At 41.7% G+C, this 14,683-nt stretch overlaps 1 protein-coding gene across 1 annotated transcript; it reads left to right on the forward strand.

Moving 5' to 3' along the window:
- Positions 1–525: 525 nt before the first annotated feature.
- On the forward strand, positions 526–13,918 carry WNT16 (wingless-type MMTV integration site family, member 16). The gene is made up of 4 exons (XM_006859321.1): positions 526–640; positions 819–1,057; positions 4,162–4,448; positions 13,429–13,918. The coding sequence occupies exons 1-4, from the start codon at positions 546–548 to the stop codon at positions 13,891–13,893; spliced, it is 1,086 nt and encodes a 361-aa protein (XP_006859383.1). The 5' UTR covers positions 526–545; the 3' UTR covers positions 13,894–13,918.
- The last annotated feature ends 765 nt before the right edge of the window (positions 13,919–14,683 follow it).

Raw genomic sequence — 14,683 nt, forward strand, 5'->3', positions numbered from 1 at the left:
AAGCGCTCCCATCAGTTTTCTGTTTAAATTAAGCCCTTCCATCGAAGACCTGCTGGGACAAACGGAAAGATCAAGACACGCCTGGGCCTGGACCGCTGCGGGAGAGCCACCGGCCCCCAGAAGCCCCCCGCAGAGCCTGCTGTCAGCCAATGAGAAGCTGAGGTCTCTGGATAACGAGCTGCGGGGCCAATCAGGCGCTAGGACGGCCAAGTGGGTGGGAGCTGGGGGAAATGGGAGGAGAGCCCCGGGCGATGGAGACGCCGCTCCGGGCGCAGAAGTTTCTCACCTTGGAAGGCGAGGCGGGTTCCCGCGTCTCCCTCGGGAGGAGGGCCCCAGACGGCTTTCTCCACCCCCTCACTCTGAGCCCTGCAAAAAAGGGGAGGCTGCAGAAAGCTCCAAGCACGGCGGGACAGCTTTTTCTTTTGCATGCTGAGTGGAGGAGGGCGAGGACAACTGGGTGCCCGAGACTGACCTCTGGCCCGGCGGGTCTGGGCGGGGAGGGCGGACGAGGAGTAGCCGGGATTGGGAGACTCCATGCGGGGGCCATGGAAAGAGCGGCGCTCCTGGGCCTGCCCCGCCTGTGCGCGCTGTGGGCAGCCCTGATTGCACTGTTCCCCTGCGGAGCACAAGGAAACTGGATGTGAGTACTGGGACTGAAGGGCGGGCGGGTGGGCTAGGTGGCAGAGGGGTGTCAGCCCCTGAGCGGGGAATGAGGGCCGGGGACTATGGGATGGCTGGCCTGATTTTCAGGAGAACGTCTGGGATTGGGAGGAGAAGAGCAGGAAGCGGCTGACACTGGGGATGGCCGTGTCCTACAGGTGGCTGGGCATCGCCTCCTTCGGTGTTCCGGAGAAGCTGGGTTGTGCCAACTTGCCGCTGAGCAGCCGTCAGAAGGAGCTGTGCAAAAAGAAGCCGTACCTGCTGCCCAGCATCCGCGAGGGCGCGCGCCTGGGCATCCAGGAGTGTCGGAGCCAGTTCCGCCACGAGCGATGGAACTGTGCGGTCGCCGCCGCCCCGCCGGTCACCAGCCCGGTCTTGGGCTACGAGTTGAGCAGCGGTGAGTCTCGGGACCTGCGGAGCCGACAGCCCCTCCATTTCCTCTGAATGCAGAAATAGTGCAGTTATGACCCCGTCGCGCTGCAAATCCTGAAAGAGGCCATTTAGTAGACAGCAAAGGTGCCCTGGAGTGTAACCAAAGGTTGGCAGTTCGAACCCAACCACAGTGCAGTGGGAAGAAGACTTGGCGATCTAAAGATTGGTGGCGGTGGTTGTGTACCACTGAGTCAGTTCCGACTAAGTACATCTTTTTCAATATTTAAACATTTTCATAATTCTATTTTTTTGCTAGTGACAATTTAATTATTTTACCTTATATTGCCTATGGAGTCCTGGTGTGGCGCTGTGGGTTAATGCGCCAGACTGCAAAGGCGTTTGAACTGCAAGGTCGGCTGTTCAAACTCACCAGCCGCACCTCGGAAACCCTATACAAGGTCGCTATAGGTCGGAATCGACTCGATGGCACTTAACAACAACAACAAATAGTGCCTTTGGTACTGTTGTTGTGAAGTGCCATCGAGTCGGTTCCGAACCATAGCGACCCTGTATAGGGTTTCCGAGGTGCGGCTGGTGAACTTGAACCTTCAACTTTACGATTCAAACTGAGCTTGCAGTGCAGCGCATTAACCCACAGCGCCACGCCAGGACTCCATAGAAGGGTTCCTTAAAGATGAGGTTATCTGCTCGGATAAAGATTTACAACCTCGGAAACCCTGTACAGGGTCTCTGTGAGTCGGAACCGACGCAACGGCACGTAACCACCACCACCACCATCATTGCCTATTGGTTGGTTGGTTATGTGCCGGTGGAGTCGGATCCGACTCACAGCGACCCTGTACAGGCTTGCCGAGGCTGTAAATCTTCACGGGAGCAGAAAGCCTCATCTTTCTCCCGCGGAACAGCTGGTAGTTTCGAACTGCTCACCGCAGTGAATGTTTAACTGGTTTCTATTAACGTCAATGATTGTTATTTCCAGGATGTAAATCTTTATGGAGCACAAAGCCTCATCTGTCTCCCGAGGAGCGACTAGTAGATTCGAACTGCTGATCTTGCATTTAACAGCGCAGAGCGGAATCACTTAAACACTACCTGGGCTCCCTGGAAAGATTATTATTGTTGTTGTTAAGTGCCGTTGAGTAGGTTCCGACTCATAGTGGCCCTGCCTAGGGTTTCAGAGGGGCGCTGGTGAGGTTGAACCACAGACCTTAGGGTTCAAACAGACCTTGCAGTCCAGCGCAAAGGGGCAATTCTTCTCTGTCACAAAGGATCAGCAAGAGTCAAAATGGACTCCACGCCCCCGCCAGTCAGCAACAAGTGAACAGGAATGACGGGGATCCCGGGAGGTCAACGCCAGAGCTGGGTTGCAGGTGCGGAATCGGAGGAGGTGACACCTAGGTGCAGAGCCTAGTGCTTGGGGCTGTAGTTCTACCTCAGTCCTTCCGCACCCTGCCAGATTTGGGGGAACTCTTGATTCTTCCACGCCCGCCACCTGGAGTGCCCCCCGTCCCCTACGTAGAGGTCCAGCTGGAGAAACTTGAGGTCGGGGTCAGGAAATGCTGCTGCTGCATCTGCTTTGACTTTAATCAGCTGGCTCGCTGGGCACTGGCCCTGCTCAGAGAAGTGACTCCCTGCAGCCAACCCCACGTGTGTAGGCTCCTTGGAGCGCCAGGTAGATGGGGAACGGTGGTTTGAAGAGAGATTGTCTTGGAAAGACCAAGCGCGGTTAACTCGAGCCTGACTCCTTTGGCTTTCTCCTCTCTTCTTTTTATTCTATCGTTCCCTCCCTCTTTCTCTTCTTTTTTCTCGATCCTTCCCTCCCTCTTTGCACACCCGCGGCGCGGGGCGCAGCAAGAGAACAAAGTTTCATTTCCACGTGCTTAGTGACTTGGTAAGAATACAGATACTGGGGAGCAGGGTTGTGGCAAAAATATCAGCAGATTCTAAGAGTTTCAGGACTCGTGCTCTGAAAGTTTGCTTGTCGTTTTCCACTTTCTTTTCCGTTCCTCCTCCCGGTTGACCCTTTCCTCGCCTAGTCGCCTCACTCTCTACTCAAATCTGTGCGCTCACCCTGCTGCGTTTTGGCCGGCACACCCTTCCGAAGGAGCCCTGACCTCCTGCAGGAAAAAAAACGTGTCTTCACAGTTGTTGAAGTGCAGAGGCATAATCAGCTGTTGAAAAGGTTTATGGGGCAAGGGGCGTGAAACTGTTTCTCCTCCAATCTAAACATCTTGCAAGAGAAAAAAATAATAGTCACCGCTGAGCCCCTTCTAGTCTATTTTGTTAATGTTTCCGCGGAGTTTTACTCTGCAAAGAGTTGGGCTCAAACTGTATTGTAAGTGTTCTAAATACATCTTTTCCAATATTTATTTTTTTCATAATTCTATTTTCTTTGCTAGTGACATTTTAATTACTTTACCTTTTATTGCCTATAATACTATGTTAAATGTTTAATTATTTCATATTAGCATCAGTGATTGTTATTCATAATATCCTAAAAGAAGACTAGTCTTCAATGTGGAAGTGAAGTGACATTTATTTACTAATTGCTTTGGACTTTGTTACATTTGCATTTAGTCTTGCGTTGCTTTTGTGTGTGTGTGTGTGTGGGGGGGGAATCAGACCAAATTTTTCAGCTTGTTTTTTGTGAGAACACAGGAAAGTTGAAGAAGAAAGGTAATCTGGCTTCCTTTGGGTGTTGTAATAGCATTTACAGTATCCATGCAAAAAATTTTATTCTCAACATGCATTTACTGAGCTGTTAACTGTAAAGTACTTAGGTCCCTGCTAGAATGCATTTCACATTATAAAAATAGACACAATTTGAAAGCATGAGGACAATGTCATATATTAATACATGTTTGCCATTATTACTTGAATAATAACATCCATACAGTGGCATAATAAATGGCAGTCCCCTCAAGTGGAATATTGAAAATTAATGTTCTGGGGTTTGTTTTGTTTTATGATTAGGACATCCTCCTTTCTAAAATGTATAGACATTTTAAAGCATCCTTCATAAGCAGTTGAGAAATGAGTAGGAGGCTTGGATCTGAACTTCACAGAGAGCAAAGACTCCCTAATTTAGCAATGTATGTTTTATTCTAGGCACCAAGGAAACAGCATTTATTCATGCCGTGATGGCTGCTGGTCTGGTGCATTCTGTGACCAGGTCATGCAGTGCAGGCAACATGACAGAATGTTCCTGTGATACCACCTTGCAGAATGGAGGCTCGGCAAGCGAAGGCTGGCACTGGGGGGGCTGCTCTGATGACGTCCAGTATGGCATGTGGTTCAGCAGAAAGTTCCTAGATTCCCCCATCAGAAACACCATGGAAAAAGAAAGCAAAGTTCTTATAGCAATGAACCTGCACAACAATGAAGCAGGAAGGCAGGTATGTGTTAGAAAAATGGGATTAAAATCCAGTGTTTTCAGGTAAATTCTGAATACTAGAGTTTTTGTCCTAAAGGTTTAAAAGTCAAACATTTGCAGTCAAAGATTTGTTTGTATATGTCACTGTTAAGTGCTATTGAGTCGGTTCCACCTCATAGTGACCCTGTATGGAGTTTCTGAGGCTTTAAATGTTCACTGGAGCAGAAAGCCTCATCTTTCTCCCACAGAACAGTTATCAGGCGAGAACCAAGAACCTTGTGGTTCACAGTCCCGTGCGTATCACCATATGGAGCGACTGCGCTGACTCACGTTTATGCCTTCAGAAGTGTGTATTGACCATGCTGGTTTACTTTACGTTCTCTATGTGATGTGAGTTGAATCTTCTCAGAAAATATGTTTGTATATCTGAGGGATTAATTATAAAATAATAGATGTAGAAGTGTCTGTTGGATTATGTGGTGTTCCATCCCTTTAGCTGATTAGTGAGGGGCAGAACCTAATAAAATCTACATTGTCTGCCATTCTGATCCATTTGAATCTGATTTCATTTAGTTAGAATATTGAGTATTTGTTAAATCTATTCTTTAGTGAGCAGTGGTTCCTAAACTTGTTATCAGTTTTGTCTGCATTTCCTGTAGCAAACATTCTTAAATGCAGTACCGATGAAACAGTGGCTAAAGTGCTTGGCTACACACCAAAATGTTCGGTGGTTCAAACTGACTCTACTCAGTGGGAGAGCAGTCAACTTCAGTACAGCTTTACAGCTTTGGAAACCCTGTGGGGCAGGGTTTCCTTCCTTTAAGTTAAGGTTGCTATGAGTCTGGCTGGAAGGCAGTGGGTTTTTTGTTTTAACTAAGAAATTTTGTACAACAAAGTTGCTGTTGTTTTCCAAGAGAAATAGTCACCTGATTACAAAGTACTGTAGCTTCTTTGTAAAAATTACATTTTACTAAACTAGAATACACTTTGGCTTTATTTACCTCTTGTATCTTTCCATTAATGACTATTGACACAATGAAGTTTGGCTTCTACAATGTAGTTAAATTACTTGGCTGTATTGAATTGTGGAGAACTTTTGTGAAGGTATATTCTCTCTGTGGTAATAAACTCTTAGGTATAGGAATATCAGCACACATCAACTATTAATATAAATATTCAGTAAGGACCCAGTGGAGACATTGCAATCTGTCCCATAATCCCGAAGTAAATCAAAACAAGTTTCAGTATCTCATAGGAATATTTATAGTATATGTTGCATTTGTTTTATATTTTTGAAAAGTGAATAAATGGAACCCATTCAGAATCGTTGCATGTGTTTGCCACTTTTCTTCTCTTAATATGCTCTGCTTGAAAAGACCAAAACAGAAATCTCAATAAATCCAAGGCCTCAACACTTGTATCAACTAAAAACAGAAAGTTAGTAAATAGCTAAGTAAGATTTTTTTTTTTTAGTTTGTTGTTAGGTGCTGTTGAGTTGGTTCCTAAATTTTGTTTAGAAATTTTTGTTTATTTTATTTCACTAAAAAGAGATGGTCTTGTCTAACATTGTAATTTTTATGCACATGATTCTTTTCCCTAAAGTTTTACTTAAAAAAAAAAATCTGAATTGTGCTTTAATTAAAATATATAATAAAAGACTTTTTTTTATAATTTCTAACAGGCTTCTAAATAGGTTAAATACAATTAAAATATGCTATTTGAAACTCAATCATTAAACTAGACAAACACACCAAAATACATAAAATTAATGTATTTTGAAAACAAAGTAACAATTAGCTGGATGTTTTTTATTAATACATATTTAAAATTTTTTAGCCATTCTTTAAATATTTAGTAGAGATTTAAAATAGCCTTAACCAAAAAACAAAACTTAGAAATATATGCTATGCCTGATTCTCTAGAAATAAAGTCACCTCTGAAATTGTGAAAATCCCTAAGATGTTTCCAAATTCATTTTTTATTGCTAATGTTAGGTAGCTAGTTAGTTTTATTCTGTTTTGTGTATTTTTTTTTCTCCAAAATTAGGTACCAACGTTTGCCTCTGTAACTGTTAAATTTGGTTGTTAGCTATTTATATTCTAATTATATTAAAAGGATACAGAATCAATTTTAATCCACCTCTTTTTGGCAAAACAATCTTCTCATATTGCCTAGGTTTTTGCTATTATTCTAATTATACAGGAAATAATTGAGGCTATGCATACATATACAGTGTTAAGTAAATTTCAGAGTTTTTGCTACTTAGAACTTTTTTGTCCTCATTTTGTTCTAGATGGAACTTTAAAACATTACAAAATGTTTATCTGGATAGTTTTAAGAGTACTACCCGAGTGTTTTTATTGGTCTTTTCTTATGAAGTATTATATCAAAGTATTTTTCCTTTTTTTTTCCCATTGGTGGGGGGGTTATAAGAAATTAGATTTCCAGTTTATTATATAAAATAGACGAGCAATCAACTCAGTTTTCAATATTGGCAATTAGCATTTTAATCTAATAGGCATATTTTTCTGAGTAAAGTTCAGATCTGCATTCAATTGAGTTGATTTTCCTAGTCTCAAAATCCCCAAATTCAAAATGTAGGAAAGCGTTCAGAGAGATGTGGGTACTGGCGTTTAGTAGTGCTGTGAGCAGGATAGAAGATTTTCTAACCGCTGACCTTAAATACTCTGAATCCCACTTGGTTTCTGACACCATTCCTGAAGTTATGACTCCAAGAATAATGTTGCTGAACGGTGATTCGCTACCAGAATGATGTGATGTCTTCCAGGGGCGGAACTGCTGGGAATAATGTGACTTTGGAATATTTATGGGTATTTCTTTTGGTGTGCCTAAAATATTTCCATTCTTCCCATGTCCACCTCATAAACTTTTAAGTTTCCCTACCCCATAATTTGTTTTATGATGAGTAACTCAAAAAAGTGGGAAGGGCCCGACCCCAAGTTTTCGTTGACCTGTGTCAAGGATAGTTATAAGTAGTTGAACAACACATACGTGTTTTGCTTCTCGGCAGGTTCAAATATATTTTTGGACAGAAAGGGACGTAGTGGGTCAGAGGAATAGGAATTTGACATCCAATCATCCAACCGCATGTTGCAGTTTTCATTAAAAAACTTAAACAGATCATCTGATAGTTGACAAAATGAAATGTTAGACACAAAATATTCCATAACAGCTTTCAAGCCATTTCTGCAAAGTTTGGATAAAGTAATATACTGAAAACAGTGCCTGCTACAATACCTTGAGTATTTTTCAGACCCATCAATACTTAGATCAATTCCCAAGTCATTTTTATTTTTTCATAAAATATATTTTCTATCATCAAGGATTTCAGTCTTAACGATGCTTCCTTCCTTTGTCACATCATTCAAAATGTTTCAAATCAAAACGGTAGAGTCAGTGACCACTCTCCTAATTGCTCTCTGATACTTTAAAAATCTTCTACCAAAATGTGCACATCTGTTTGCAATAGTTAACAAAACATTCCTTTGTTAATATCGTTATAAACCTTAAGAACTCAAGTGGAGTACAGAAAGGAATTTGCTCATAACCACACACAAGACGTTCTGTTGCTATTCGCTTACTTTTCCTGTTACTAGATGGCTGTGCCATCTCTGCAGATCAGGGAGGCTGTTTTGCATTAATTAGGAATCCTAGCTGGAAAACTCCAGACTACACTCTTTTGGGAGTGTTCATGCAATTTCTTTAAATGTACTTGTATTTTCCACTTTCTTCTTTTTGTTATAAAATTATTATCCTTAAAGACTGTGTATCATGTATCACCAACTTTCCTTATTAAGACAAGTGTTTTAACCACACTGTTTATTTTTCTGTAAAATTGAAATAATAACAAGTACATGTTCATAAACGACCTACCATGTACAAGGCAAAAGGAGTCCTCAGGTTGCAATGCTTAAATGCTCTGACGCTAACCAAAAGGTTAGCAATTCAAACCCCCAGTGGATACATGGGAGAAAAGAGCAAGCCATTTGCTTCTTGGTCATGTGCCGTGGAGTCAGTTCTGACTCATAGTGACCCTGCATCAGGTTTCTGAGGTTGTAATCTTTATGGGAACAGAAAGCCTCATCTTCCTCCCACAGAATGGCTCATAGTTTCAAACTGCTGGCCTGGACCTTTAAGCAGCCTGACCACTACGCTACCAGAGCTCCTTCAAGATTATTACATCCATAGGAAACCCTATGGGACAGTTCTACTCAGAATTGACTAGACGGCACACAACATGTGCAAGGCATTTTTTTTTCCCTTTTGTAAACCTGAACCAACTAAAACAATTTATGAATATGCTTTGCAAAGCACTAAATTCTGTAAAGTTAAACTATATGTGTGTGTCCACCCTTGAAGTCTCCATTTCATCAAATTCTCCTAGTGGTGATTACCTTATGGTAATTGCATTGCTTTGTTTTAATTCCTATTTGTCCAAGTTGTCTCTTTGAAGTATGAAGGTATAATCTTTCAAATTGCCTGTCAACTTATTGAGATTCTTGTTCATGAATTTCATTTATTTTCCTATATATATATATACATACATGGAGTCCTGGTGTGGCACTGCGAGCTAATGTGTTGGACTGCATAGTCGGTTTGAATAGCAAGGTTGGTGGTTCAAGCTCACCAGATGCTCTTTGGAAACCCTATACACAGAATCGCTATGAGTCAGAATTGACTTGACAACACTTAACAACAGCATATATAAATACATGTAAAAATAATGTTTCTTTTCTTAGATTTATTGTTAAGGATAATTATAATTCTAAGGTAATAGAATTTAACTTTTAAAAAGTGGCATCTCTAGACAATTGTGAGTCCTGGTGTGGTGCTGTGGGCTTATGCACTGGACTGCTGAGTTGGTTTAAACCACAAGGTCGGTGGTTCAAGCTCACCAGCTGCTCCTTGGAAACCCTATACAGGGTCGCTATGGCTTGGAACTGAGTCTACGGCACTTCACAACAATAACAAGTAGACAATTATGGTTATTGGAGTAAGGACTCAGTTTGTGTGGTAGGAAAATCCCTCCCAAATTACAATACAAATTCAGGAAGTGATAGAATTGAATTATCCTTCACCCTTGTGAAGCATTGTGTCATTTTGTGAAACCACACTTTTGTGGACTAGACTGAGGCTGAGGAATTAGAAGACAGTCAGGCTGGCTCAAACTGTCCCAATCCCATTGACCTTTTTGGTGGTGACTCTTTGGTTTAAGACGGTAATTTTTATTGCTTCCTCAAGAAACAGGTTAACTTAAAGGATGACTTAAAACTGTTCAAGTAAAGCTGGAGAGATCATTCAATAAGTATTTGGTGAGCACCCACTCTGTCTTCACATTTTACAAACTGGACCTAGTAAAGAAAAGGTTGGCTCTGCAGCCATAGGGAGAGGCAGCTTTAAATCACAAAATGATGATTGTTAGGAACATTGATCATGTTTAAACATACAAGCATGCATTTTTGCATGTTTGACTTTCTTTGACAATTTATTTTATTACTTAGCAGTGATTTAATCTGAACAAAGTTAGGAAGATCACATTCATTTGAAAATTTACTTGCCTGTAAAATTTTTTAAATAATTGAAGGTTTTGTGAATGTCTTTAAAAAAAAAAAATTATACAAAATTCGACTGCTTTTGAGCTGATTCCAATTTATAGTGATCCCACAGGAGTCCTGGTGTGGAGCTGTAAGCTAGTGCATTGGACTGTAAAGTTGGTTTGACACACAAGGTCAACAGTTCGAGTTCACCTCGCCACTTCTAGGAAACCTTATATACAGGGTTTCTATGGGTCAGAACCAGCTTGACGGCTTGTAATAACAACAAACAGAACAGAGCAGGCCTGCTCTTTTGGATTTCTGAGGCTGTAAATCTTTACAGGAGCACATGGCCTCTGATTGCTCCTATGGATAAATATCAAATGGCACAAATTTAACCAAATAAGCCTGCATGTCATGGTTATTCAAATTGTTTTGATAATATCAAAGGCTACATTTTGCCTGGATTAAGAAGAAATAGGCACCTCTGTTAGCATCTCGGTTTTGTGAATTCAAAAAAGAACCCGTGCGCCATCTTCTATAAGGAACAACATTTAAATATTTTGTTGATTATTTTAAACACTAATTAATGGTTGGTTGTGGTTGTGTGCTGTCAGACTGATAGGGATCGTGTATAGGGTTCCCGTGGATGTCAATCTTTACCAGAGCAGAAAACCTCATCTTTCTCCTGTGGAGTCACTAGTAGATTCGAACTTTAGACCTTGCGGTTAGCAGCCAAACTCTTGACCTACTATGTTACCCAGGCTCTTATTGAAACATTAATTGGAAGTGTCAAACACTGCACAAATCAGTACCATGCGCTCTCATTGGAGGTTGTAAGTTTTAGAAATTGTTCAAAATATTCTGTCTCATTTGATAGTTCAGAAAACTTTGCTAATTTGTTGGATAATATAATGTACCATGAACATGTCAATGTTAGGTTTGGTACAAAATAACAAAGTATAAATCCCTGTCATTTCATAGTTTTGATAAGAACTGTAAGTGGAATTTAAGCTATGAATTTTTTCTTTTCTTTGGTGAGATTGCACACATAATTTCCAAGTCATTGAATGGATGGATCCGTTTTTCATCCTGCCCAGCATGTTGACAGAAAGTCAACTCTACAGCTAGACCTGACGATTTATTAATCTCTGGGGCTTGAAGGAAGCTATGCTGGCAAGCCTGGTATGGAAAAGATGCGAACCCTAAAACTTGAAATCTCTGTTGTTTTCACACAGTTAACCCAGTTGAAATGTTATCTCAACTTTTACTGTACCTTCTTCAGAGAAATGCCAAGGAAGCATTTATAGAAATGTTGATGTGTGCCAGGCAGCGGGCTGTTATAAATACACAGAATCTCATTTAATATTTCAGTCTGGGTAAACTAAACTCAGAACTCAGCACTGAAAAATTATATAAATATTATGCCTTCTCTATGTCAGGATGGTGTTATTATGGACCCATCAAGGACAGGATATGTGTTTTTAATGTATTTGGGGGAAGAAGGGAAGAATTTTTGGGAGCAAACACACTTCTCAGCCTTTTCTTCTTTTGACCTGAGTTTCTCATGTGATCTGAGATGTGGGGGTCATGAATTCCATCCACCGCGGTCGATATAGAATGAGTTTTATTCACAGCTATCAAAGGGGAGCTCTCAGTTCAATCAGCAGGTCTCATCCCTAGCTGTTCATTCAAATCATTTCCTCCTTTTTTATAAAAATATCATTGCTTTGACCCGACCAACTAAATCAGAACCTCAGGCAGTCAGTTGTTGCTGTTAAGTGCCTTGGAGTTGGTTCCAAATCATAGTGACCCTCTATGGAGTTTCTGAGAATAGCTGGTGGGTTTGAACTGCTGACGTTGTGGTTAGCAGACCAGGGCTTCTCTTACAGTTCCACTCCTTGGCTCACTTGCAGAGTTCCTCAAGTGCTTCTATGCACTATGATCGTTATAGACTATCAAGGCTTATCAGACTTTAATGTAGACAAGTCACTTGGAGATCCTGTTAAGATGCAGTATCTGTAGTTCTGGGGTGGGAACTGACAATCTACATTTTTGACAAGTGATGCCTGTTCTGCTGACCCATGGAACAAGCAATAGAGGAGTGTGAGCATCTTCCATACCCAAAAGTAGACAGGAAGTACAAGTGGTCTCCTTTTGTTGTTTCAGATAATCTCTGATAAATACAGCCTGGTCTATACTTTGAGTGGCACTTCAAAAAATGTGTTCCACAGGGTTAAGAGAAACGCAAAATATTTTAACCCACGTCACCTTAAAGATTTAAAGGGAAAAAAAGCTTTAAAGGGAAAAAAACAAACAAACACCCTGTAAGTCCTGGTGTGGCACTGTAGGATAAGTCCTGGACTGCTAACTGCAGGGTCGGAGGTTCAAATCCACCAGCCACGCTTTGCTCCTTGTAAACCCTATGAGTCACAACAGACTCAACAGCACTTAACAATAACAATACGTTCAAAAAAGGAGCCCTAGTGGTGTAATGGTTAGGCACTGGGTTGGCGATTCAAACCCAGCAGCCTCTCTTTGAGAGACAGACCTGGAGAGCTGCTCCGGTAAAGCTTGTTGTTTTTTTATTGTGGATTGAGTGAAAGTTTACAGGGCAGATCATCAGTTTTACATTCAACAAATCATACACCTTGTTTCATTACAATGATTATAATCCCCTTCATGTACCATCAATTAACAATCTTTCTCTCTAGTCACTTTAGCTTTTTTTTAAAAAAAAACAACAACAACCACTCAGGCATATATAATAATATACACCTCTTCCCATGAATCTAGAGTCCTCAGCCGCTCCGCCTCTCCATGTCCCCATCTCTGCCTCCATCTCTGGTGTCGCTGCTTCTCTGGATGTTGTTGTTGTTAAGTACTGTAGAGTCAGTTCCGACTCATAGTGACCCTGTACAGGGTTTCCGAGGCTGTAAATCTTTATGGGAGCAGAAAGCTTCATCTTTCTCCTGTGGAACCGCTGGTAGTTCCAAACTGCTGACCTTGTGGTTGGCAGCCCAACTTGTAACCACTACGTTACCAGAGCTCCTTGCTTCTCTGGATAGGGTCCGGCATTCTGCTTGTGCTCTTCACCCTTGATGGTCCTAGGCTCTGTTTCTGGACTGTAAGGTTAACCACTCCCCTGTTTTTGTTACAGAACTTCTACCTTTACAATTGTGACAGTTGCAGTTAGTCATGATAACAATTATTCACAATTGAATCCTACAAATCTTATCCCCATCTCTTTTCACCAGACCCATCTAGACAAGATGAAAACTATTCAGTGGGTGGAAATAGGTTTTTACAGGTCTAAGTTCACACACCTCATTTTCAGACAGGAGAAAACAGACTCGGGGGGGGCTAGTGATGAAGTTGGCGGTGGTTCTGTTGTAGAGAAAAACCTCTTGGTGACTGATGTTTGAACACATTTACTATTGGTTTCAGGCTGTCGCCAAGTTGATGTCCGTAGACTGCCGCTGCCATGGGGTTTCAGGCTCGTGTGCTGTGAGAACATGCTGGAAAACCATGTCTTCTTTCGAAAAGATTGGGCGTTTGTTGAAGGATAAATACGAAAACAGTGTCCAAATCTCAGACAAAATTAAGAAGAAAGTGCGCAGGAGAGAAAAAGATCAGAGGAAGATACCGATCCGGAAGGATGATCTGCTGTACGTCAATAAGTCTCCCAACTACTGTGTGGAGGATAAGAAACTGGGGATCCCGGGGACACAGGGCAGAGAATGCAACCGCACGTCAGAGGGCGCTGATGGGTGCAACCTCCTGTGTTGTGGGCGTGGCTACAATACCCACGTGGTCCGCCACGTGGAGAGGTGTGAATGTAAGTTTATCTGGTGCTGCTATGTCCGCTGTAGGAGGTGTGAAAGCATGACTGATATTCACACCTGCAAGTAACCGCCCCGCCCAGGCTTGGACAAGACTCTCCAGTGACACAGTTAGAGTGCCCCAACTGTGTGGGGCTGACTTGTGTGGGATTCCTGGATCCTTGGGCCTCTCCAGGTTTCCTTGACCTGATCTGCAACCTGTCACATATGAAGCATGTGTATTTTCTTGGTATTCCAGGTTTAAAAGGTTTGGCTTCATCCTTTGGTGGTTTGTGGATTATATGTTGACATACAAGGGAGATAACCCATCTCCAAAGCAAGAAAGAACATCCGAGCATCCTCATGCTAGGAGACCTGGCCCATACTCAGAATAAGATCCCGGGACTACAGACACCATGATGGTGGATGAATATTAAACATGCTTTAAAGTCTCCTCTTAGAGCTGCAAGCAGTGTAAACATGAATCTCATTTACTCTCTCACTATTTTAAATGAAGAAATCATCCTAAGTATTGGTACAAAGAAACAGGAGATGTTGAAAAGGTTAACAGAAGCCAAGCTTACTTTCTCTTTTCCTGAACTGCAAAGAAGAAGCTTTAAAAGAACCTTCATTAATGGCACAATAGTCCTAAAAAAGTGCTCTTCCAGAATGTTTAGTGGTAAAAGGAAAGAAGTAAAATGTAACAAATGAGATGTGTGATTTGGATTTAAAGTGCCTTTTCATTAGCAGAATTTACCTGGAAAAACTCCAGCAAGGTATATAATAGTCTTTGATTTCAGGATTCATAGTTTAATCATAGATTAATTTATACTGAGGTGATAGGGATCAGGTTGATCCTAAAAAGTAAGTGGAAGACTAAA

Source organism: Chrysochloris asiatica, unplaced genomic scaffold (genome assembly GCF_000296735.1).
Source record: "Chrysochloris asiatica unplaced genomic scaffold, ChrAsi1.0 scaffold00032, whole genome shotgun sequence".
NCBI lineage: Eukaryota > Metazoa > Chordata > Mammalia > Afrosoricida > Chrysochloridae > Chrysochloris > Chrysochloris asiatica.